Source organism: Barbus barbus (genome assembly GCF_936440315.1).
Source record: "Barbus barbus genome assembly, chromosome: 13".
Lineage (NCBI taxonomy): Eukaryota > Metazoa > Chordata > Actinopteri > Cypriniformes > Cyprinidae > Barbus > Barbus barbus.
In genome coordinates this window covers 16,933,893-16,958,577 of record NC_136741.1, presented here as the reverse complement: position 1 = coordinate 16,958,577, position 24,685 = coordinate 16,933,893, and the positions used below count along the sequence as shown (strand labels likewise).

The 24,685-nt window shown below is 38.6% G+C and overlaps 1 protein-coding gene across 1 annotated transcript in view; it reads left to right on the top strand.

Moving 5' to 3' along the window:
* The window catches only part of LOC306879088 (PEX5-related protein-like), a gene marked incomplete at both ends in the record, with an annotated part of 79,616 nt that overhangs the window by 50,351 nt on the left and 4,580 nt on the right, over nt 1–24,685 (top strand). The window contains 8 exons of the mRNA XM_079431794.1: nt 8,803–8,997; nt 9,305–9,425; nt 9,529–9,622; nt 9,848–9,877; nt 13,228–13,323; nt 20,985–21,101; nt 21,405–21,548; nt 22,521–22,591. Coding sequence (XP_079287920.1) covers nt 8,803–8,997; nt 9,305–9,425; nt 9,529–9,622; nt 9,848–9,877; nt 13,228–13,323; nt 20,985–21,101; nt 21,405–21,548; nt 22,521–22,591 — 868 coding nt within the window. The remainder of the gene's footprint in view (nt 1–8,802; nt 8,998–9,304; nt 9,426–9,528; nt 9,623–9,847; nt 9,878–13,227; nt 13,324–20,984; nt 21,102–21,404; nt 21,549–22,520; nt 22,592–24,685) is intronic.

The window sequence follows — 24,685 nt, the reverse complement described above, 5'->3', positions numbered from 1 at the left end:
TTCCATCCTTCCCTCACTCGTGAACAAAACCCCAAGATACTTAAACTCCTCCACTTGAGGCAGGAACTCTCCACCAACCTGAAGTGGGCAAACCACCCTTTTCCGACTGAGGACCATGGCCTCGGATTTGGAGGTGCTGATTCTCATCCCAGCCGCTTCACACTCGGCTGCAAACCGTCCCAGTGCCTGCTGAAGGTCCTGGCTTGATGAAGCCAACACGACAACGTCATCTGCAAAAAGCAGAGACGAAATCGTGTGGTCATCAAACCTGACACCCTCCGGCCCCTGGCTGCGCCTAGAAATTCTGTCCATAAAACTTATGAACAGAACCGGCGACAAAGGGCAGCCCTGCCGGAGTCCAACATGCACCGGGAACAAGTCTGACTTACTGCCGGCAATGCGAACCAAGCTCCTGCTTCGGTCATACAGGGACCGGACAGCCCTTAGTAAAGGACCCCGGACCCCATACTCCCGGAGCACCCTCCACAGGCCGCCGCGAGGGACACAGTTGAATGCCTTCTCCAAATCCACAAAACACATGTGGACTGGTTGGGCAAACTCCCATGAACCCTCCAGCACCCTGTAGAGGGTATAGAGCTGGTCCAGTGTTCCACGGCCCGGACGAAAACCACACTGTTCCTCCTGAATCCGAGGTTCTACTATCGGCCGTATTCTCCTCTCCAGTACCCTGGCATAGACTTTCCCAGGGAGGCTGATAACTAAAGTATTTGAACTAAAATAGCACAATTTATTATACCAGTGTTGTTCGATTTTTATTCCTGAATGAAATTCAAATAGATGTACTTGCATGTATGAAAATAGCTGCCTGATGGCATTATGAAGATAGCTGCTGAGATTAATGACTTTAAAAAGGACTGTTTCCCTGTCGATACTCCACTCGTACTGCATCTTGATAAAGACGCATATGGGAAAAGCCTTTTTTTCTTCTGAACTGAAGCCTTATTCAATCACACAGTGAAATTGCACGACTATTGCAGTGTGTTAAATACAAACCAATGGCTCAGCAGCAGAGCTGCACGAGCCAATAGCGACGAAGCCTGCCAGAGCCTGCCAGAATGGGCAGAGCCATCTGGCTATATAAGCGCCCATTTTGCCATAGGATCCTCAGATTTCTTCTCCTTCAGTAATGGCGACTTCGTCTCTGCTGAACCTAGAAGCCTGCTCGCCGTTAACATGCCTCGCAGATGAACCCAGCGACCTCAATCTGCTCGGCTGATCCACCGCCTTTTCTTCGCGCTCCAGCATCGCAACAGTTCTGGTCCTGTTCGCTGCCGTCATCCGGCGATCTACAACTTCTATCTAAAAGAGCCGGCGTTGTTACAAATGCCTCACCGCTACTGCGGTTCGTGCAGGTCTCCTCTGCACGCTGATGACGGCCACAGCGAGTGCGTTTCCTGCCTGGGGAAATCCCATGCGGAAGCCGCGCTCACGGGAACTGATTGTTCTCAATGCGAGAACATCAGTCTCGCCTCTCTGCGCTTGCGGATAGCTTTCTTTTCAGACCTGTGAGGAAAAAACAGCGGGGCAGAGGATCTCAGCGCCCGGCTCAGACCCCGCGTGCCTCGCTCTTGCCATACAGAGAGGTTTCTCCCTTCCTCTTTTCCCAGTCTGACCAGCGTCCCTCTGCCAGCGCGAGCGATCTGGTCTTGTTTGGTGGGAGTGACCAAGAGCTGGCCGTTGACAGCATGTCATTGGCAGCTTCGGACGCAGAGGAGCTGTCGGGATCGGTAACTGACCCCGCCCTCCTGCCTTCATCCGCACCCAGTGCCGCCAAAGCCGGGACAGATGCCGAACTTCTCTGTGTCCTCTCAAAAGCGGTTGAAGAGCTGTAATTGGAGTGGTCTCCACCAGAGGAGCCCTCTCGTAGCCGTCTGGACGAGTGATTCCTTCCGGGGTGCTGTCAGGCCCCTCGCCAACGATCCTCGCCGTTCTTTGCAGCAGAAAGGTTGTCACGACAGATGCCTCCAACACAGGTTGGGGGGGCGCTGTGCGAAGGCAAACCGACTTTCGGCCATTGGTCGAAAGTGTAGAAAGGCTTCCACATCAACTGCTTGGAAATGCTAGCAGTATGTCGAGCCTGCCAGTTCTTCCTGCCAGACCTAATAGGACACCATGTGCTAATCCGCTCGGACAACATGTCTGTGGTGTCCTATATAAATCACCATTATGCATCCCACAGGTCATCAGGCGAATCAGGGAACAAGGACACAAGGTTCTCTTGGTGGCCCCCCTTTGAGAAAACCAACCTCGGTTGTCAGAGCTGACTCAGCTGCTTATAGCAGCCCCCTGACCCATTCCCCGGGATCTCCTCTCTCAAGTGAACGGTACAATATGGCACCCTCGGCCTGAGCTGTGGGCTCTTCACCTTTGGCCGCTCAACGGGAGCCTACTAGCCACCCAGAGCGAGTGTTAAACACCATTTCTGAGGCCAGAGCCCCACCTACAAGATGCCTCTACTCCCTTAATTGGTCTTTTTTCTCCACTTGGTGCCTAGACCGCGGTGAAAACCTGTCTACCTCTGAGTTATCGGTGGTTCTGTCCTTCTTGCAGGAGCTGCTGTATAAGGGACGTTCCCCGTCCACACTCAGGGTGTTCGTAGTAGCTATAATGGCCTCCCATGCCCCTATAGCAGGCCAATCGGTGGGCAAGAACAACTCAGTTGTCCGCTTTCTGAGGGGAGCCAAGAGGCTGAATCTGCCTTGGCCCCTCACCGTCCCTACATTTTGCCCACTGTGTTGAGGGCCCTGAAGGGCTCTCCCTTTGAGCTGCTACAGTCTACGAACCTTAGGTCACTGTCGCTAAAGACTGCTCTGCTTCTAGCACTAGCATTGGTTAAGCGAGTAGGAGACCTATAGGTGCTCTCCGTTAGCCCTGCCTACCTGGAATTCGGTCGTCCTGAAACCAAGGCATGGTTACGTGCCCAAGGTGCTTTCCACTCTATTCAGAGCTCAGGTCATCTCGCTCTCCGTGCTTCCTCTTTCTGAAGAGGACCGGGAGTTATCCTTGCTCTGCCCTATCAGAGCGTTAAGGATTTACTTTGAGCGTTCCGCCTCTTTTAGGCGGACGGAACAGGTCTTTGTTAGCTTAAGTAACTGCACCAAAGGGCATCCGGTCACGAAGCAGAGACTCTCTAAGTGGGCCTGCAATGCCCCATTGGAGTACGAGCCCATTCCACCAGAGGCATCGCCTCATCATGGTCTGGCAGTGTGTCTATTACAGAGATCTGTGCGGCGGCTGGCTGGGCCTCGCCGTCCACATTTGCTAGGTTTTATAACCTGGACGTACTGGCCTTACAGGCCAGAGTCCTCTCTGCTTAAGTGGGCACACACACTACGTTATGAGAACAATTCTGATGGAGAGTCCTTGACCATGAGCTCAAGCTCTCTGGTTGGTTGCTTGCATGCTTTCGGTCCTGGGAGTACCGAATATGTAAGAGTCATCTGAAATGATCACACAGGCCGGGGCGTAAGCTCTATAAGTTTAGCTCGTTTTAGCCTTGGAGTATACTATTATGCTTCCCTATGGGCATTGAATGCTTAAGGAGGTATATAATGCAGTCGTTCCTCTACCAAAGCACGGCGTGATTGAATTGAGTTCCCATATGTGTCTTTATCAAAACGCAGTGCGAGTGGAGTATCGACAGGGAACGTACTCGATTACTGTCGTAACCTCGGTTCCCTGAGATACGAAACGAGTACTGCGTATTTTGCCATGCTAGGTAGCTGCACAACTCAGTCGTCGCTTCAGTCGAAGTAACCTGAGGATCCTATGGCGAAACGGCCGCTTATATAGCCAGATGGCTCCACCCATTCTGACGGGCTCTGGCGAGCTTCACCGCCATGCATCTCCGCTGCTTACCCATTGGTTCATTTTTTACACACTGCTCGAACCAATAGTCGAGCAGTGTGTAGATTGAATAAGGCTTCAGTTCTGAAGAAAAAATTTTTTTTCCCATATCGTCAAGACGCAGTACTCGTTCCGTTACCAAGGTTACGACAGTAACCGAGTACATTATTAATCTAAATAGATCATTTTCAATTAAATCAAGACATTTACTTAACATAATTAAGTACATTAATGAAACAAAAGGCAAGCAAACTGTTGCCTTAATTGGATAGTACACCCAAAAATTAAAATTCTGTCATCATTTACTCACCCTCAAGTAGTTGTATGAGGTAACCTGTATGCATGTCTTTGTTCTGCTGAACACAAAGGAAGATATTCTGAAGAATGTGGGAAACAGAGTAGTTCTGGGGCACCATTGACTTCCATAGTATTATTTTTTTTCCTATTATGGAAGGCAATGGTGCCCCAAAACAGCCTGGTTACAAACTTTCTTCAAAATATCTTTGTGTTCAGCAGAACAAAGAAATTCATAGAGGTTTGGAACTACTTGAGGGTGAGTAAATGATGACATAATTTTCATTTTTGGGTAAACTATCCCTTTAACAAACCAATCAAAATTCAACATTAAATAGAAATCTGTAATATGTTTGAGTCGATATTACAGTAATATGGCAAATATCAATGGTGGCTTCTAACACCAGATATTGCTCATTCTTAAGTTTCTACCTAATAAATTCCTCACAAATGTCATCTGCATCATATACATCTTCACCACTGATTAGCAGAGCAGACATACACATTACGAATTGAGGAAGTAAGTGGCCTCTTACTGCATGAAAGCTGTATTACGTGAAATTCACACTGCGAGGCTAAGCAACTAAAACTGTATTTATTTCACTTGCACCCTCACTTGCCTAAACCACAAAGCAATTAAAACAACCACTCCTACTCCCTATATAGTTTCTTGTTTACTTTCTGATTGTGGAAAACAGCATATTCTATTTACCAACAGATTATGTTTGGAGGATCTTTCAATTGCTTGTAATAAAGCAGCAGTCTGTTAATTACTGTGCCTTTAAACATAATGTGAATTGAGGTTAAGAAATTACCAGGCAGAACTTTCTGCAATCAAAATGTCACAAACTACTTACTTCACACTATGAAAGATTTTCGCTCTGTCAAACAAATAGTAAAAGCGTTAGTTATTGATCTAGGTGCAGTTGAGTATGCCTGACATGAAATGTGAAGCCAGTCAACTGCCAGGTAAACACTGCATTGAAGTCATAGTTTCTTGTTGGTATTACTCTAAATATTTTTAGCATAATGTTTATTAATATGATTGTATACTTTTTATGCTTAATTAAACTAAATTCTTAAACTGAAAATGTAAGAAGAACTGGAATGATAAGAGGAACACCAGGCTTTTTTCAAGCAGTGCCTGTCTGTAAAAGGAATGGAGCTGATTATAGAAATTTATATTCGGGTCTTTAATGGGAACTGCTGTAATCTTTAGAAGGAACGCCTCTGAATTCAATTATTCTCTGGCAGATTCTCCAGAGTGAGCTTTTGATTCATTTTTCATTTTAGTAATAAAAAAATCACGACTTGCTTTGGTTTCAGAATCTTCAGACTATCATATTATCGAAGCGTCAGGACTCCTATACATTTTTCTTTAAGACATCTTATGAGATTCAAAGCAAGACGTATGTTAAACCACAAAACTTTAATTTCTGTGTTACATCTTAAGCATCTACAAACAGAGTACAAACTGTGAAGTCATTGAAATAAATATTAATAATAATAATAATAATAACAATAACAAGCCAACAATGTGTAAGATCGTGAAAAAACCTAAATCTATATATATTTTTACTCATTATAACAATTTCAGTACCACATTTACCAGTGGTTTGACAGCTTATTCTATGCACAAATGATCTACTTTATCATTTTGACATCAAAACCAGAGAAAAGGTGGATGATTTTAAAATATCATGTTAACATATTTTCCGTCTGTTTGTCAGGTTTTTTTTAGAATGAGCTTTTGAGTTTTAAATATTTTTTTATATTTTTATAATGAGATTTTTGATAGTTGAGTCAACATTACATTTGATTTTTTCTGTCTATTAATTTATTCAAAAATAAACACGTCTTCAAGGTGAAAGAAAGTTTTATTATTTATTATTAAATATATAAATGTTTTTCAAAACCAACATGAATGCAAAGAGTGCATTTCTAGAACATTTTATCAAATTAATTATTAATTTTATAAATTCCTAAACATTTTACTTCCTTTTCTTTATCGTAGACACACTTGTATGTCATTGACCCAGTTATCAATGTTTTATTGTACATGTGAATGCAATGATTGTGAAACTTCTTGATTACATTGATATCTGAGGTTAATGCACTGTAAGCTTGGTTTAAAGGAAAGGGCTTCAGAAAATCTCAAAGTCTTGAGAGGTATTTGATGTCCATGGTCTTTGTGTGGTCGGCAGAGACAAAAGCATGTGGTGGTAACCTGGTTTCAGCTCTGATGTTTGTGCTAGATTTCAGAAGGTGTGCTGTCAAGCCCTCAAGGCTTGGATCAAGCATCCTCAATGTTGGCATCTGCAGTACTGACCTGCATGGATATTTTGTCTACCACCTGGTTATGAAGACCTCTGTTCTGCAAGCCAGAAGGGTAACAGGAAGGGGGTAGAAGCTGTAGAATATGTCCAGAGCGTCTGTTCTTAAAGTTCACGTATAAGGGGGGGTTCAAACATCTAAAAGTTTTATGCTTTAATCTCACCTAATCAGAAAGCTGACTACATTCCCTCTGAATATTGAATGAACACATTCTTCTCAAACCTCCATCCTCTGCAGCAGAACACAGTGTTCTGTAGAGAGTGTTCTTGATGAAGTGTATATATACACACTATATCAAACACTCTTTGTTCTCTTGGAGAGGAACATGCAACATCAAAGATTATTTGACACTGGCCCCTGATCTGTCGGAACTGCCTGCTGTCTTTTATTGCTGTGACCACACAGATAGATAAGTGCCTAGAGCAATAACTAAGCTAGGATGTGTTATTCTGTGTTTTTTTCGTTCCTTTAAACTCTGGTCTTTTGGCTGATGTGCTAATTCGAAACTGAGCAAAAACTCGCTAGCTCACATCAGTTTATAACAGTAGCTGCCAAAGGTTAATGTTTTTTAATCCGTTGAAGATGCAAGAGATGGATAAGGGATGAGAGGATGTTAATGCTTTCACTCTAGCACTATTGGTGCACTCCCGGGTTTGATTGATGTCAGAGTTCAGTTTGTTTGGATAGTGTGAACATTTTTTTTTTGAACGCGGGTGCGCACCTGTGAACCGTACACAAGTCTAAAAAGAGTGGTCTTCATGCAAACTCTGGTACAGTTTGTTTCTGGTGTAAATGCAGTCATACTAAATCACAAAAATGAACAACTATTGATGACGTTTGAGTTGGTCAAACGTTTTTTTTTTTTTTCCTGACTTTCCTGACAATCATAACTGATGCGCTGAAAGCATAGACAGCAACACAACTACAATGTTAAAGGCCCAGAAAGGTAGTAAGGACTTCATTAAAATAGTCAAAAAGTATTCTTGTAGCTTCATAAAATTAAAATGTTATTTCACCCAAAAATGAAAATTAGCCCATGATTTACTCACCCTCAAGGCATCCTAGGTGTATATGACTTTCTTCTTTCAGATGAATCCAATCAGAGTTATATTGAAAAATGTCCTGGCTCTTCCAAGCTTTGTAATGGCAGTGGGTGGGTGTTCTCGTTCAACAGTCCAAAAGAAGTCCAATAAAGCGTATCCATCCATAATAAAAAAGTGCCTCACACGGCTCCGGGGTATAATAATAATATGAATAATGGCCTCCTGTAGTGAATCAATGCATTTTTGTAAGAAATATATCCATATTTGAAATGTTATAAACAGTAATCTGTAACTTCCGCTTACTGCGTTCACGAGAGAGTGTCTTTCTGGCGGATGGCAAAGGACGTATACATAGCTTATGCACCAGTGAGAAGTGATGAATGCAGAAGCGCCAGTCATGGAACGTGGTTGTAGTAACTGGCTCACAACGAAGGTGTAGATGAAAGGAGTCTTTAATAATTGTCATCAACACACGAATTTCCATTGAAATAACATTAAACCAAGACAAAGATAAGGGGAGAACTGAGGACTTGTAATGGAATGGAAACAAAGGAGCAAACAAGATGATTGATTAAAACAGGTGATCTAAATGAACGAAGATTAACAAAACGAGAGCAGGAAATACCATATAAGGTCAGACAGGAACTAAACAGAAACCAACACATAACAGCGCAGAGGAGAGAGCAAAAAAAAAACATCAGTCTCGAATTAGAAGTACAAAATGAGGATTTGTAAAGAAAAATGTTGGAGGATTTCGATATAAGCGGAGACTGGTTTTCCTTTGCAAAAGTAAGGAAACTTTGCTTCCTTCGCTCCTGTAAACAAACGTTGGTTCTTGCGATTTCATCAAAAATATCTTAATTTGTGTTCCAAAGATGAACAAAGGTCTTACAGGTTTGGAGAGACATAAGGGTGAGTAATTAATGACAGAATTTTCATTTCTGGGTGAACTATCCCTTTAAGCGTTTATTATATCCCGCTATTTACAGTCAGTGAGCAAATGGCTCATAGAAGTTCCTTGATAATGAGGCATAATGTTGATTTCCAGAACCTTCACCCTCTCAGTTCCTCTGTGGTGAAATGAGCTACCATCCTTCACTCAATTTGAGACCGTCATAACTTTTTATTTTACATTTGCTCTAGTAGTTTACTAAAGTAACTTATACTCAAAACTTGCCATTGGCCAGGGAATGCATCCCACACTTCTGGAGAAGGAAGACAAATAAAAGTAGATATTTATTTTCGTTTTGCTTCCTATGTCCAGTACTGTCTTCCTCTCTGGACCTGCTGGATCTGAGTGAGCCTGGTGAAAGAAGACACAGCAAAGACAGGAAGAGCCCTCTTTCTTCTAAGGGCACACCGTACAGGAAGAAGCCCGATGAAACAGAGCTAATCCAAGTGGATGTTGAACAGAGTATACCCTGTTCCCGCACACCTGAAAAGATTTCATTGGACTCAGGTATTAAGTGTCAGACAGCTAAAGTGAAAGGATGTAAAGCTAAGAAGCACTCTTGCAAATCAGCCAAGAGAAATCAGATGTTTACACAAACAAAACTGTTTTTAATTACATTAACTGAACAAGTTCTGTAACGGAAAGTACTTTTTCAGTAAAAAGAACATTACAGGTTTGCATATCGTTATGTAGTTGCCCTCCTCAATATGTGCATACTGCAAATTCCTCAAACTGTGGTGTTGCTTGTGTTTTACTTGGGTTGCAGTATGATAATTTATCTCTGTCAAACAACATGGCCTCATTTTGTTTACAGTAGCAGTTCCATCTTCTTTGGACAAATGGGAAGAACTCAACCCACACCCGGAGAGAAATGGTAGCAGAAAATGGAAACTTGAGAGAAGACGTTCATCAAAAAATTCTGGTGAATTTGTGTGGTAAGGTGCTGCTCTAAAAATTTGTATGAAAACACATACTTTCTGGATATCTAAAAGATATGAATACCTTTTTTCACATCAATTTCTTATGATATAACCTCAGGTCAATGGATTGCAAAACTCAGCTAGACACTGCCCCCAGGAACTCCCTTGAGGTCAATAATAAAGTAGAGGCGGAAGCCGTGCCAGTAACTCAAGTAAGTGCAACACCGAGCAACACTTATCACTCTTTTTATGAGTCATGATCATCTGTGCACGTGTCAGTGACTTTCACATGTTATTTCCCACATGTCCCACTCGTTGTAGTTTTATCATATTACTGTAAATCCATAAACTTGAACCTGTGAATGTTTTTTTTGTTTTTAGCCACGCAGTACATTGTGGAACATTCTGTGCTAACATCTAAAATTCTTTATTTTCAGCTCAACAGGCTATATGTTAGTGGAAAACATGTAAGCCTCTCTGTGCACTCTTTGTATGAATCGCTGAATGGTCTATGCATTTGCACCATGGCAACAGCATCACCACCAAATTCAATACAAAAAAAGACCAAACCATTTTGGCAATACCTCATGGCAAGTAATGAACTCAAGTGACGTCCTCATGGCAGGTCACAGTTTGCAAGGATTTTCACATTTGTTGTGGTGCTACAGGGTACAAATGTTACACGCTTCTCCGCTCAGTGAAGCATGCAGGTCTGTTGTATTGCTATCTATCATGATTAGATAATTATTAAATTAATTATTGACCAGCCACTGGTCAGTATGAACACCGGAGGTTGTATAATATTCCTCAAGTTTGCTATTGGAAAAGCATAAATGAAATTATACCAGATGCATGGTGTCCAACAGTGGATGTCTCCTCTAGTGCCTTTGATTTGCTCATCACGTTTATAGTCAGGTTGTAAAATGTCATGAGGTGTGACTCCCCAAAAATGTATCAATACACTACTGTTCAAACGTTTGGTGTCGGTAAATTTTTTTAAATGTTTTTGTCTCATATGCTCACCCAGGCTACATTTATTTGATGAAAAATACAGTAAAACAGTAATAATGCTAAATATTATTACATTATAAAATAACTCCTTTCTATTTGAACATATTTTAAAATGGAAATGATTACTGTGATGCCAAAGCAGCCATAACTCCAGTCTCCATCCTTGCTGAATTAAAGTATTAATTTTCAAAATAAAAAAATATTAAAATCTTACTGACCCCAAACTTTTGAATGGTAGATTTATTAATTAATAATATTTGCTAAAAAATACTTTTTACATTGAAATTTTATTTTAAAACTTCAAAACTTATTGGTAACACTTTACAATAAGATGTAATTTGTTAGCATTAATGTATTAACTAACATGAACAAACAATGATCAATACATATATTACACTATTTATTCATCTTTGTTAACGTTAGTTAATAAAAATAAAGTCGTTCATTGTTAGTTCATGTTAGTTTATATTGCATTAACTCATTTTAAACACAACATGAGATTTTAATAATGTATTAGTAAATGCTGAAATTAACATTAACTAAGATTAATAAATGCTGTAGAAGTATTGTTCAGTCTTAGTTCATGCTAACTAATGAACCTTATTGTAAAAGTTTACCAACTCATATTTTTAAAAGAATAATGATTCATGTTTCTTTACACTCTTATATGTCATTGACCCTTATTTACCTAAACCTTATATATGGAGTACAGATTCATTTGTCTTACATTTGTTAAGACTAGTCATGATGGAGCAATCACTATATGTGAACTGCATGGTTCTAAAACAATCAAGCTCAAATTGTCTTCCGGCCATGAGTGGCATGGGGAAATGGAATGTGTAATGTTAAAGGTAATTGTTGCACTGACACGGGGTCTGACAGGGCACATTAAATGTAATTATACAGAGCTGCACCAGCACAATGAAGCAAGACCAATTGCCCTTTTTGAGGCCTCCATTATAGCCTCCTGTATGAAATCCTTTAACTTGGTAACCTTGGTAATTGATCAATATCCAATGAGGCAGGTGGCAAATACTTCATCCTATTCCTTTGATTCAGTCTGCCTGGAAGGCTTTGTTATGCTGAGAATTGAATTGGGGAAATGGAAGTTTTCCATTGATAGCTCAGCACTTGACATTTAGAAAGACCTAAGAACAAGATACAAAGCTACATACAGAGGGTGAATTTTAAAGGGTAACTCTGTAATTACATTATTCATAAAAATGACAAGCAACTTTAAAGTTTAAAGAGCACTAAAAACATAACATTATTATCACTGAAAATGCAACAACTAGGGCTGTCAATTTTTTATGTGCATTTAGTGTACATATAAAAAAATTTTTTAATGCAATTAAAAAGTAGCACAAATAATCATGTCCCCTGGCCAGTACATTACTTTTGTAATAAGGCATTTTTCTACCATTGAACCACTTTAAAGATAGCTAGATGGAAGATATACTGAAATATTAAATGCAATTAATTAATTGGCAATTAGTTTTATTAACCATTTTAATCGATTGACAGCCCTAGCAATAACCTAGCTGAAGGAATAGCTCATCCAAAAAATGATAACTTGCTCAGAATTTACTCACCCTTAGGCCATCCATGATATAAACTTTTGTTTCTTCACCAAAACAGATTTGGAGAAATTTAGCATTACATCACTTGCTCACCAATGGATCCTCTGCAGCAAATGGGTGTTGTCAGAATGAGAATTTAAAACATCACAACAATCCACATGTAATCCAAATGACCAACCTATTTATTTACTGTTTTGGACTGTTTTTCACTGCATGTTTCTCTCCTAATTCAGACAGCACAACTTTTTTACTGAATAAAGCAAGAATGTGGACAGAGGTATTTTAGCTGGACGCAATGTTTTGAAGCTAAAAACATCCTAATGATAAAGCTTTTCACTTTAAAAGACACTTTAATTGATGAGTCGTGTGGATTACTTGTGAATTATTGTGATGCTTTGATTAACAGTTTGATCTCTCATTCTGACGGCACCCATTCACTGCAGAGGATCCATTGGTGAGCAAGAGAGTAATGCTAACTTTCTCCAAATACTATTTCGACCAGGAAACAAACTCATCTACATCTTGGATGGCTGGAGGGTGAGTACATTTTCAGCAAATTTTCATTTGTGGATGATCTATTCCTTTAACAAAAACAGTGTGGTAGTTTATAGTGTCTTAAGCCATCAGCAATTGTAAACAAAAGTCTCCTATTGTTTGTTATGTCCATATGTCACCCTCTAAATTTGAAACCCATCCAGATTAAGCCTTTATGACTCTGAGAAAATAAAACCCTTTAGATCTTACTGTTGTTTTATTTTGCCATAAGCTTGTTTTCTGTTGTTGTATGGTTTACACACACAGCAGTGTAGTCAAAATTAATGGCTTTGCCGCATGTTAAGCATGTCTTCAGGTGTACAGTGTTGAAACTGGTGCATATTTGACGATTCATGCTGCGCAAAGGTCTCCTGCCATGCTATTTTCAGATTTGCATACTGAGAAAAATGTGTAAGGGCAGCACGCTGTGCATGACAAACCAGTCCTGAGCCATTTTGAGTGTGAGAACATTAGGCGTGGACAGCAGGACCTCAAAAGGGAGTGAAATGAGAAAGAAAGAAAGAAAAGGAAGGAAAGAAAACAGGAAGACCCTGTGCTGCTAATGCTGGCATTTCTCCTTGCCTCTGGCATCAGGGATTGGCAAGGGCAGGGCCTTTTCTCCTGTCAGAGTGACTGAGAGATGGCTGAGCACGTTCTCTCTGACTCCTGCTCTGTGTGCGTGTGTCTGACAGGGCCGTTTGAGCAAAGACCAAAGGTGGGGTAGCACACTCCTGTCCAGAAACCAGTCTCTGGAGGAAGAGTTTGAGAGAGCTAAGGCAGCAGTGGAGGTAAGCCAAAAGTCTCCTTTAAAAATATCTGTAAGCATCAAAAACTTAATGGGTGTAGTTAATGGACATTAATAGTGTATTTAGTAATAGTGTATAATAGTGTATTAACAGAGTACAAAAAGACAACTTTGTTGACAGGCTTTTTCTTCTCACTAAGTCCACCCATCATTACTCAGACATTTTTCCTTTAGTATAAATAGCATATTAGTTTAATTTACACTTATATAGCAGCTGCCGCTCTTTGTTGATATTTATACTTGATTCAAACCGTATCTACCACTACTTTCATTTGATGCAAATGGCATTTACCTTTTCTTATCAACTTATTCACAGACCCAAATGGAATCTACTGATATTTGACACTTTTTCTCCTTCAGTTTGGGAAAAAATCTGTGGAATTCTGAGAAATGTATTAATAAACTATAGTAAATATACTAAAAATGTTTGAACTGGAGCTGATATAGCACTGTACTCATATTAGCCAGAACCATTATACAGTTAATTAAAATGGCTTTCTTGTATTTCTCTGTATAACATATACATTTTGTAATCATTTACTCACCTTCACTTGTATGACTTTCTTTCTTCTGTGCATCATAAAGTTTTTGTTTTGTTTTTTTGTCCATACTGTACATTGAAAGTCAATGGCTATCAAAACAGTTTGGTTACCAACATTATTCCAAATATCTTCGTTTATGTTCCACAGAAGAAAGAAACTCGTATAGTTTTTTTGGAACAACATGAGGGAGAGTAAATGATGACAGAATTTTCATTTTGAGTGAACTATACCCATAAACTGAGATGGAAAAAATATTTTATTGTTTAAAAAAATAACTTGAAGAAACTTATTTAGGTGCACCCTTTGTTAAAGTTCATATTTTAATAAGGCCTCACCTTTGTGGCGTTGAATGAGTTGGAAACCACCTGCTGTCACGAGTACAATGTGATCCTAATTAGCCTCCCTCAATAATTGATTGATTATAATGTCATCACCGTTGCTCATGGAATAAGTTGAACCATATAATAGCTTTCCATTGCTCAATGAGTGAAGAAAATAGGCCAGTCGTGCAGCATCAGGTGGCACAGGAGAAGGTATTGTGCTTACAGAAACTAGATATGGGCTAATTCATCTGGAGACCCTGCTATCCAACATCAGTTCCTGTGCTTCAGTGAACACAACCACTGATGCATTGGAAGAAACTACTCCAAGGCCTGTCACTCAGGCGAAAAAAACATCTAGACACAATATCTCTCATTCAACCAAAAAACTATTTTTTGATATAACACCTAAATTTATATTTAAAAAAATTGCATTTTGCTAAGATAAGAGTCTTTGAAAATGCATTTAATTAATTTATTATTATTATTATTTTAAATTTTCAGTCTTATGCATTACTTAGTACTGTGTTAAGACTACTCACTCCTTAATAGTTTATGTTGTTCTGATGAGTGTCTGCTGTTGCACTTGTAAGAAGCCAGCTATTGTATTACATGTGTTACAGAGGTAGAGTGCTAAGGGCAAAAACATGGGGGATCTTTAAGAACAGATGAATAATGGAGGAGAAAGAGGAAGGGCACATCTAAAAGTGAGAGCAGTACTTACAGTACGAAGAACCACTCAATGCTGAATTTGTACTGTGCACAGAATCACCGGTTAAACTGCCTATATAGCTCTCAAAACAGCGCCCATTACAACTATAGGACTGAGACGGTATTCGGTTTGAAAGAGGATTGAGAGGGGCGGGACTTTGAGTACAGTAAGTAGTGATTCTCATGTCTGCAATGGGAACAAATGGAGGGTTGATCGATAGCACCATCCTTGAATTTCGATCATTACGGGAACATTCGCCTGCATGCTGAGAGCTGCCCTTCTGCCTCCAGCCCCTATAAGTAACTGCATATACTTAATATGATTATAAGCTGAACAGAGTCTTGAATTATCCAGAAAGCTACTTTCTGGGAAAGTGAGGAGTTTCCAATAATTTTCATTTGTTGATGTCCTGAATGAAGAAATACCTTGGAGCCTAAAATGAATTGAAATGGGGAATCTTCGGGCTGGGCTGCTTACTGAGCAGTGAATAAAGATGCAAGATAGATGGAAAATACATTTTACGCCCCGCAGTCTTAGGGGAGGATGTTGGGATGCAGGAAACAGAATACATCAGAAATTATGCTGCTCTATTTAGAAACAGGCAGACAGCGAGAGGTGAACGCAGGATTTCGGGTGACTCTGTGCTGGTCAGGGACAAATATAAAACAAAGGTGTGTTAAATGTAGGGATTTAAGCTGTAAATAACAGCATCTTTCATGATGAGATGATGTATAATACCAGGAACCTTTTGGCCATTTAAGACTTCTCACTTTAAACCAAAAAGAGCATTTGTTTTACAATATAAGAACAGTATGATTAACCATATAGGCTTTAGATTTACAGTAGCACATGTATGGTTATTCAAAAACCGTCTTCTGATCCTTTCCATCTCCTAACATGTAGGAGATGTTTCAGATGATGCAAATTGACAGGGATCGGTTTTAACAGCAGGACTTGACAGCTTGTCAATTCTTTTTTTTAATATGCTCAACAAACCAAACTTCCGGACAGAAAGTTCATGCTTTTGGGAGAAAAATGTTACAGCTACTGAAGGAGCAGTATAGTAATGCAGTTACTTGATAATTTTCTGTCTTTTAAGCATTATTTAGTTAGTAAAATGATGCATATTAATTCGTAAATATGAATTGCATTAATTTACATGTGATTTATTGACTCATATATTCTAAATTGTCAGAAGTTTTTGTTCAAAAGTTTAGTAGAAGCCTCAATGGAATTTGTAGACTTGTATGCATGACTGTCACGCTCAAGCTTATTAATTGTTTGTCACGTATGTCTTAGGGGTTTTAATTATGAGCTGACCCTTAGTCTCTTTTAGTTAGTAATTATGAGATGAATATATTCACTTGCTCCTCTATTAAAGAGTTGGTCTTTGAGAGAGTTCAGATAATTATTTGCAATCCAACTTTCTTCTTTTTTCCAACAGTGGTCCATATCTCTTATATACTGTTCTGCCTGAATGTGTAAAGTTATATTTTCCAATCTAACAATTGTATTTGATAAGCATTCACTCTTTACCTGTTAGTTGTATGCCTAAAATGAGAAAAATAAATCTGTGCCAATGTTTTTAAAAGAATAAACTTAATTCAAGATATATTATGTTCTAAAATCAAAAGTAATATCTTACGCAGTTTTGCTTCTAAATGTAAATGTTTAATTTTTTTTACTGGAAAATAACACAAAAATACTAATTCAGAAATATTTTTCCAGGATAAAGCATGTCCCAATAGAGTTTAGCTACTTGGCTTTTGTGTGCAATCCAAATAGAAATAAAGGTCTCAGACTTGTGAATGAAAGGGCATTCTATTTCAGAAACAAAGACCAATTAGAAAAGATTTTCTCACCCCAGTGGAACAGCATGGCCTTGATTATGTGTCTCTTTTTGAAAAAGAGGAAGACCGAGCACTGAGACCCTTTGGAGCACTCAGTGTACCCATTAAGGCCTCTGCCATGGCCTTCTGAGCTCCTTACAACATTCAGCCTTTATTACGCTTATAGAGCTGTATCTCACTATCCCTCAAGGGACGAACAATGCAGCTGAGGTAAAAGGAAACACTAAAGGAAAGATGTCAGTCTTGAATGACACATAATGTCAGGGGTGTTCAGAAATGCTTTTTTCTGAGCCCCTTAGACAGTAAAAGCTTCAGGGGTTGTCATAACACGACACTTGTTATTTTTCATGGATCTTTTTCAGAGTTTGTGAGATATATTTCAATGAAGCAGGTATTTTTAGAAATAGACCAGGTGCTTTGCACAAAATAGATGACCAAAGTTGCTAAAGTAATCGTTCACTCCAAAACTCAACACAAAAAGAGAATTCCCTCTTTTTCATGCTGTTACATTGAATTGTGACTGGAGATTTCAAAATGCTCTCAAGACTGGTGAAGATCTGGGGCCAGTTGCATAAACAAATGTTAAAGGGGTCATGAATCAGACCTCACTATTACATAAATGAATAACTATTAAAGATTTTCGATGTAAAACAACTTCAATTTTGAAATGTTCCTTAGACAAAGCTATCAAGCTCAGAAGACTTGGAATATATTGTGCTCAATATAGTATTTTTTTAATATTTTAAAGGACACCTATTATGCCACTTTTTGCAAGATGTAATATTGGTCTTGGGTGTCCCCAGAATGTGTCTGTGAAGTTTCAGCTTAAAACCCCACAGATCATTAATTACAACAGCTGGAAAATGTCAATTTTGGGGTGTGTCTAAAAAAAAAAGCTGTTTTGGTGTGTATCGCTTTAAATGCAAATGAGCTGCATATTCCGGCCCAGTCTCCAGAAGAGGGCATCGCGTATACGTCTCTCTGCATTGCATACTTACAGCAATAAACAGCCGGTAGAAGCAACATGAGTGAGAGCAAGAGTACCGGTGTTCAGCAGTACATATGGGAAGTCGAAACATTACAGAGCTCGTGCTGTGCTGACCTGTCATCGGCCACCACGCTACCGAACGAACAGTGTGGCGCGAACTAATCTCACAAGTGTGGTGCTGATCAGTTAAAAATACTTAGATAACGTATGCACACAAAACACTGTTAAAACGCTAAGCACTATAACAACATGACATTCACAAAGCAGTCTGGAATGAAATGATTTGTACAGACATAAATGTATTTAGGTAGATTCTGAAGCGCATTACCTTGAAATCAATCTTGAAGTAATCCACTGTGTCTTCAGCAGCTCTGATGTTAGGAGAAAATGAAGACTCTTATGTTCAGTCTTATATCCAAACACAGAGCACAGGGATTGCTTACGAGACATTGTTGACATTACAGATGCTCGAGCGCAGAGAAAACTATAGCAATGCAGGGCTGTCAATCAAACCCTGTGGCCAGGCCCTATACAATGTGATGTCACACTGCATGAGAATCAAAACAGCAGGCCTGAGACTGATTTTGTTTAAAGGGGATTCAAAAATGAGGAGTGGGTGGATTTTTATCATTGTAGAGTTGTTGTTTTCACACACTGCCAACACACATTTATGGCCAAACACCATGTAAAATTGCATAATAGGTGCCCTTTAAATAAGCTTTAATTTTTAGATTTTCAATTTTCATTTTAATTTTAATTTCAGTTTCAATTTTATTTTTATACACTTTTGTCATTTATCTTTTATCATTTTTACATTTTTCTATGTAGCTGTAATTTATTTACTTAATGCAATTTCTAGTTTTCCTTTGTCTTTGGAGCGTTACAAGCTGTTTGTGCATATATAAGATCCGTAAAGTTGCAAAGACTAAAGGTCTTTAGGTAGAGGTGTGACCTCGGCATCCTGGCCAAATTTCCCCATTGGTCTCTGACCATCACGGCCTCCTAATCATCCCCTTACATTGATTGGCTTCATCACTCTGTCTCCTCTCCACCAGTAAGCTGGTGTGTGGTGGGCGTTCTGGCGCACTATGGCTGCCGTCGCATCATCCAGGTGGATGCTGCACACTGGTGGTGGACGAGGAGACACAACTCCTCACAATGTAGAGCGCTTTGAGTGCTTAGAAAAAGCAGAAAAGCGCTATATAAATGTAATGAATTATTATTATTATTAAAGTCTCAAACCCAAAGAGATACCCTTTATAAAAGTTAAGACTCGTCCACATCTTCCTAAACCTAAACATTATTCAAACACGCCCCCACATATCTACCTCACTGTGTAGGAAGATGTGCATAACACCGCCCAAATGTTTACGCAAAGAAAGAAGGCATAACTTTTATTCTCGCTGTAGTATTGTTGCGGCCACTGCCATGGCGTAACATTTCCGTCACACACGCTTGACGTATTATCCAATCACAATGCAATCACAAGCAAAACAAATAATCACAAATATTTACAATTTATTTCAGCTTCATTTCAATATCAAAAAAATACATATATTTTAAATAGTAATAGCTTTTTGTTTTTATGGTGCTTTGTTGTCGTTTTGGAGTTTGACAGCCCAAGTCCTCATTTATTTTCAATATATTGAAAAAGTGGCCTGGATCTTCTGGTATGTCCTCAACGCAAATATTCTGGCTATTAAAAAGTTCAGTCAAGCAGTCTTTCTCTGGATGAGAGATAATGAGTCTTCAACTTTGACCTTTGACTAGTTGGACTCTCTCTGTGCTGAGCTGTTGGGGGGAAAGAAGGGGTGGGTCATCCAATTACAGTAATTGGCCACTTAGTGAAGCCGTTGCCCATCATAAAACACGGAGGGCCATTTATCTTCTCAACAAAAGATGTGTCATTGAACAAAATAACATCTCATCAACTTTCAGTCGCACAACATTCTCTGAAAACCCTCATCATAAATACAATCTCTGAGGGAATCATGCCACAAAGGCTTTTGAAAAGCAGATAGCTCTCTTACAGCAGTGCTTTTCAAGTGAATATGAGCCGTAATGAAGGAATACTGGAACTCGTGACCTGTATCGATTGGTAGATGACTTCAACAAATGCTCCTGCCATTTCTGATTTTATAACATGACAGTGATGTGTGAGGTTTTGAGTAACAGGCTTTCAAGTAAAGGCAAATTAGTGTTTTTAACATTTCAAAATAATTTTCAAGCATTTTGTCCATCTGCATCAAATCAAAGTGTTTCGGTGCACTCAGTTCGCTGACTAATGCTATGAGCAAGTAATTTTTTTGATTAATCAAACCCTTAAATGAGATTTCCAAATGTCTTAGATGGCTGAGAGCTGAATGATTGCTTGCGTGGCTAAGTCTCCTCTTGCCATCAATATTCATGCACAGTGATTCATTATTCAGATTGCAGAGCAGAGAGAGTTCAGAGGCATGTTGATACAGATTTGAGGCAAACCTGCAGAGACTCGACTAAAGACTAAGATTTACCCAGAGCTTGATATTGCAGAGGTAGAAAACACATTGCCATGAAGTGCTCTTCTGGACACTGTGAGAAAAAGAACAAAAACAACAAAACTGAAACTACAGCAAACTAAAACTGTAACAGTTTTGGTGGCTGGTTGCATATATATGAGCTTTCTAGTTGACTAAATGAAAGTTCTGTAAATGAATGAATTTGCACAAATTGGTATTTCAGTATCTTTAAAGTGTTTGGAAGTGTAACGTCAGCATAATGTTTACATATGTTCATTTAACAGACACTTTATTCTATATCTATCTCTATAATCAAAACCATGACGCTGATGTTGCAAACGGCCTGCTTTACCGGCCGAGTTACAGGAAATGCATCACTGTACCATTTCCAAAGGTTTTTAAATGAAATCTTTTAAGAGAATTACAGTTTGGCTTTGCTGAAGAGGAAATGTGTAAGGCGTTTTCTGCTCATTATTGATTATATCCACTGTTACTCAGCTAATATTGATTTTTGTAGTACATTTAAAAGGTTTACTCAGTTACTTAAGATACTGAGATGAATAATATACAATTAGTAAAATAAAAAAAAATTTATAAAACCTTGTAAAACATTTTTATATTTTAGAAGAACTGTTTTCATACATAACATAATGCCAACATTTATTTCTTATTTTTATAAGCAATTTTTTACAGCATAGCTATTTTTTCTGTCTCATTTATTAAATCCCTTTCAGTCAGACACAGAGTTTTGGGATAAGATGCAGGCAGAGTGGGAAGAGCTCGCTCGCAGGAACTGGCTAACAGAGAATGAGCAACCACAGATTCCCTCTAATGTGTCTCCTAATGAAAAGGTAAAGGAGAAACAATTCAAACAAATAATTTAAACAAATATTAATTTATAACTGTGATAATAATGATAACAACAACAACAACAATATTAATAATAATAATTATTATTATTAATTATTTTATAATTACTAAATTATTATTATTATTATTATTACTATTATTATTATTATTATTATTATTCAGTAAAACCTTCACAGTTAATTAATTAATTTATTTATTTATTTTTATGTTTTTATTTAACCAGTGTGCAAAATCTTTTATAGAAATTGTGCACTATTTAATTATGTCCACTATTTCTTCCTCAGGGATACTACTTCCACACAGATAACCCTTTCAAAGACTGGCCAAATGCATTTGATGAGGGATTACGCAAGTCCAGAGAGGGAGACCTGCCTAACGCTGTATTTCTTCTGGAAGCAGCTGTGCTGCAGGACCCTCAGGATTCGGAGGTGAGCGAGTGGGCTTATAAAACAACAACAGTCAGCCAGGTACTCTCATCAAATCAACGTCTGCACAGCTTGAAAACATGTTCTGCCAATCTATCGTCATACCTTTCCTACGTAAAGTGATAAGCAGTAGGTACGTTCTTGCCCACACTGAACATTTTACAGATCATGGCATGATTAGCCAAGGCAGGGGGTTCCATGTTCTCGCTAATTTTCAGTGAGAGCTCTGTAGTAGACATTGTACTTGACAGTGACTGATGGCAAACCATTAACACTCCTGAAACTGAGTAGGGTTCCCTTTTTTCCAGAAGATATAATGATGTAATGGTTCAGTTCCATCCCAGAGAGGATTATCCCTCTTCTCCTGGAATGATTCACCGCTAAATGATTGTGTATCCAAAAAAGCTGAATGTTAACAGATAATATTACAAAGCAAGTGGCATTTCAGGGAGATTTTGCTTCCATCATATGTACGCTATATTGAATATTTTAAGTTAAGACTCAGTCAACCATGTTAAGATATTCTATTAATAAGGCTCATTAATACACTTTCCGTTGTATTTACAAACTGTGGCCTTGTCATGAGGGTTTTGAAATGCAGTTTCCTCCTACACAAAGTTAACAAGCTTATCTTCAAATAATTAGTCTTACTCAGTGTTCATAACCCCACAAATGATTCATAGAGGAATCGTAGCATAAATATTCAGCCACATAATTAATGATACTTAAATCAACATCCTAAACTTTAAATATATGTCTAGCGATATACATCCAATGATTCATCATCTTCAAGAAATGGCAACACAAATCCATTTAATTCCTCGCTAACATTGTGTTCTGTGTCTGAGCCACAGGCCTTTGAAAATGAATCATTTCCCCCAGGTTAGCACTGTAGCTCGCGCACAATAGAAGCTCCTCGCCGGAGTCAAGGTCATAACCCCAATGCTCATTGTTCAATACCTATTTTCTTTTCAGGCTTGGCTGGTGCTGGGAACCACGCAAGCAGAGAATGAGAATGAGCAGGCAGCAATTGTCTCCCTCCAGAGGTAAGGAAGTATCCCTGCATGAATCATATGTAAATGATATCGCTCTTGAAGTTTGAGTCATCACACTTAGGATGTGAATGGGTGTTTATGGCAAAAATAAAGCCAAAGCAGAGTTAGAATGGATTGCTTTGTACTAGTACTGGATGTATAGTTGATGATTGTACCATCAATGTCAAGTCAAGATAAAGGTTAAAGGAATAGTTCACCCAAAAATTTTAATTTGATGAAAATGTACTCACCCTCAGGCCATCCAAGATGTAGATGAGTTTGTTTCTTGATCAGAACTGATTTGGAGAAATGTAACATTACATCACTTGCTCACCAATGGATTTTCTGCAGTGAATGGGTGCCATCACAATAATCCACAAGTAATCCACTTGACTGCAGTCCATCAATGAATGTCTTGTGAAGTGAAAAGCTGTGTCTTTGTAATAAACTACACATTAAAGTGTATTATCTTTAAATTGTCACTTCTAATTGTCACATAATAGTGCTTCCTCCAGTGAAAAAGTCCATCCCCTGTTGCCACTCACATCAAAATCCACTAACATATTTGTTTAGAACTGTTTTGGACGGTTTTGCTTATAAACAATGTTTTATCTGTGCATATTTCTCTCCTGATTCAGACGAGATGACTTTTCACTGGAGAAAGCAATATTATGGATACAGTAAGCAATGGTTTGAAGTTAAAAACATCTTGATGGATTTGTCTATTGCAAATCCAAATATTACTTTAATCCCTATTCAGAACAGAAATGGTATAAGCAATATAAACAAGACCCTTCAACCTGAAGAAGGCCTTGAGTCGGACACCTCCATGTGGCTATCTGTGACACCAAATGAGACAAAGCTCTCTGCTGTGCTCTCTCCTGCTTGAGATAAAGAGCTACTGTAATAACCCGGTGATCCAATTAAAATTGCATTTCATAAGCACAGAGGCCTTTGGGAGATTACATTTATTTTGGATAGAACAGCCAGCCATAATCTCATACAATGTTCCTCTGAGCAACCGGGGTAAAAACTCCAATCTATGTGTTTTAATCACCAATGACATTCAAAGCTCTGTTTTGGTACCGCGTATTCGTATCAGTTTTGAATAGAGTGCTTTTATAATGTCTGCCTCTCTGATATTACCTAATGTAATTTAAGATGTCATTTTAAAATGGTGTATCGTCTGTGGTTGGACCACACAGTTGCTGCAGATCACATCCTGTTCATCCTAAATAGAATGCAAGATTAGATAGTAGAGCAGAAATAGAGTAGAACTACAATAAAACTCTTCCACATCATAACTAAGTTAGGATGCACCACCTTAAATGTCTTTTTTGACTGTTATTTGACAGCTTTAGCTGTGACAAGGAATGTAACGTCAAAGCTGCCACACAAGTTTCTTAAATATACTGTTTTACCCAGAGGTGAAAGAATTTAGCTAAATGCTGATAAAGTTTACATGCAAACAAAGTGACAAAGTAAAATGTAATTTATTCCTGTGATGGAGAAACTGAATTTTCAGCAGCCGGCGTGCACAAGAAACTTTCCAATATTATCCAATATTACTCTTAATAATTTAATATATTATTCTAATAATATCCTCACATTTGAAAATGTTTATGCTGCTTAATATTTTTCAGGATTCTTGGATGAATAGAAAGTTTAAAAGAACAGCATTTGTTTGAATTGTTTTATTTATTTATTTTGTAAATGTCTTGACTGTTACTTTTGAACAATTTAATGCATCCTTGCTGAATAAAGTATTAATATTAATTTCCAGTTGGATGTAAATGTGTTTAAATCCCAAACTGAAATGCGTTTAAATAAATTGACCTCAGGTTCATGTGATCATAAATAGTCAAATTACTTCCTTTTGATCTTAAGAGGTCCATAAATGCAGACTGCAATTTAGTGTGTTCCACAAAACTTATCCATAAGTAATATTTAAGTACTTTTTTTTAGTACATAGTGTCAGCATGTGAATTGGGACAAAGCCAGCATCTTATTTGGGCAGGAGGGTTGGGAGGGGGTGAGTATACTTTTACCAAAATCTGATTATATCAGATCAGATTAGAACTGGAATTTCTGATGGATGTAGCAGAT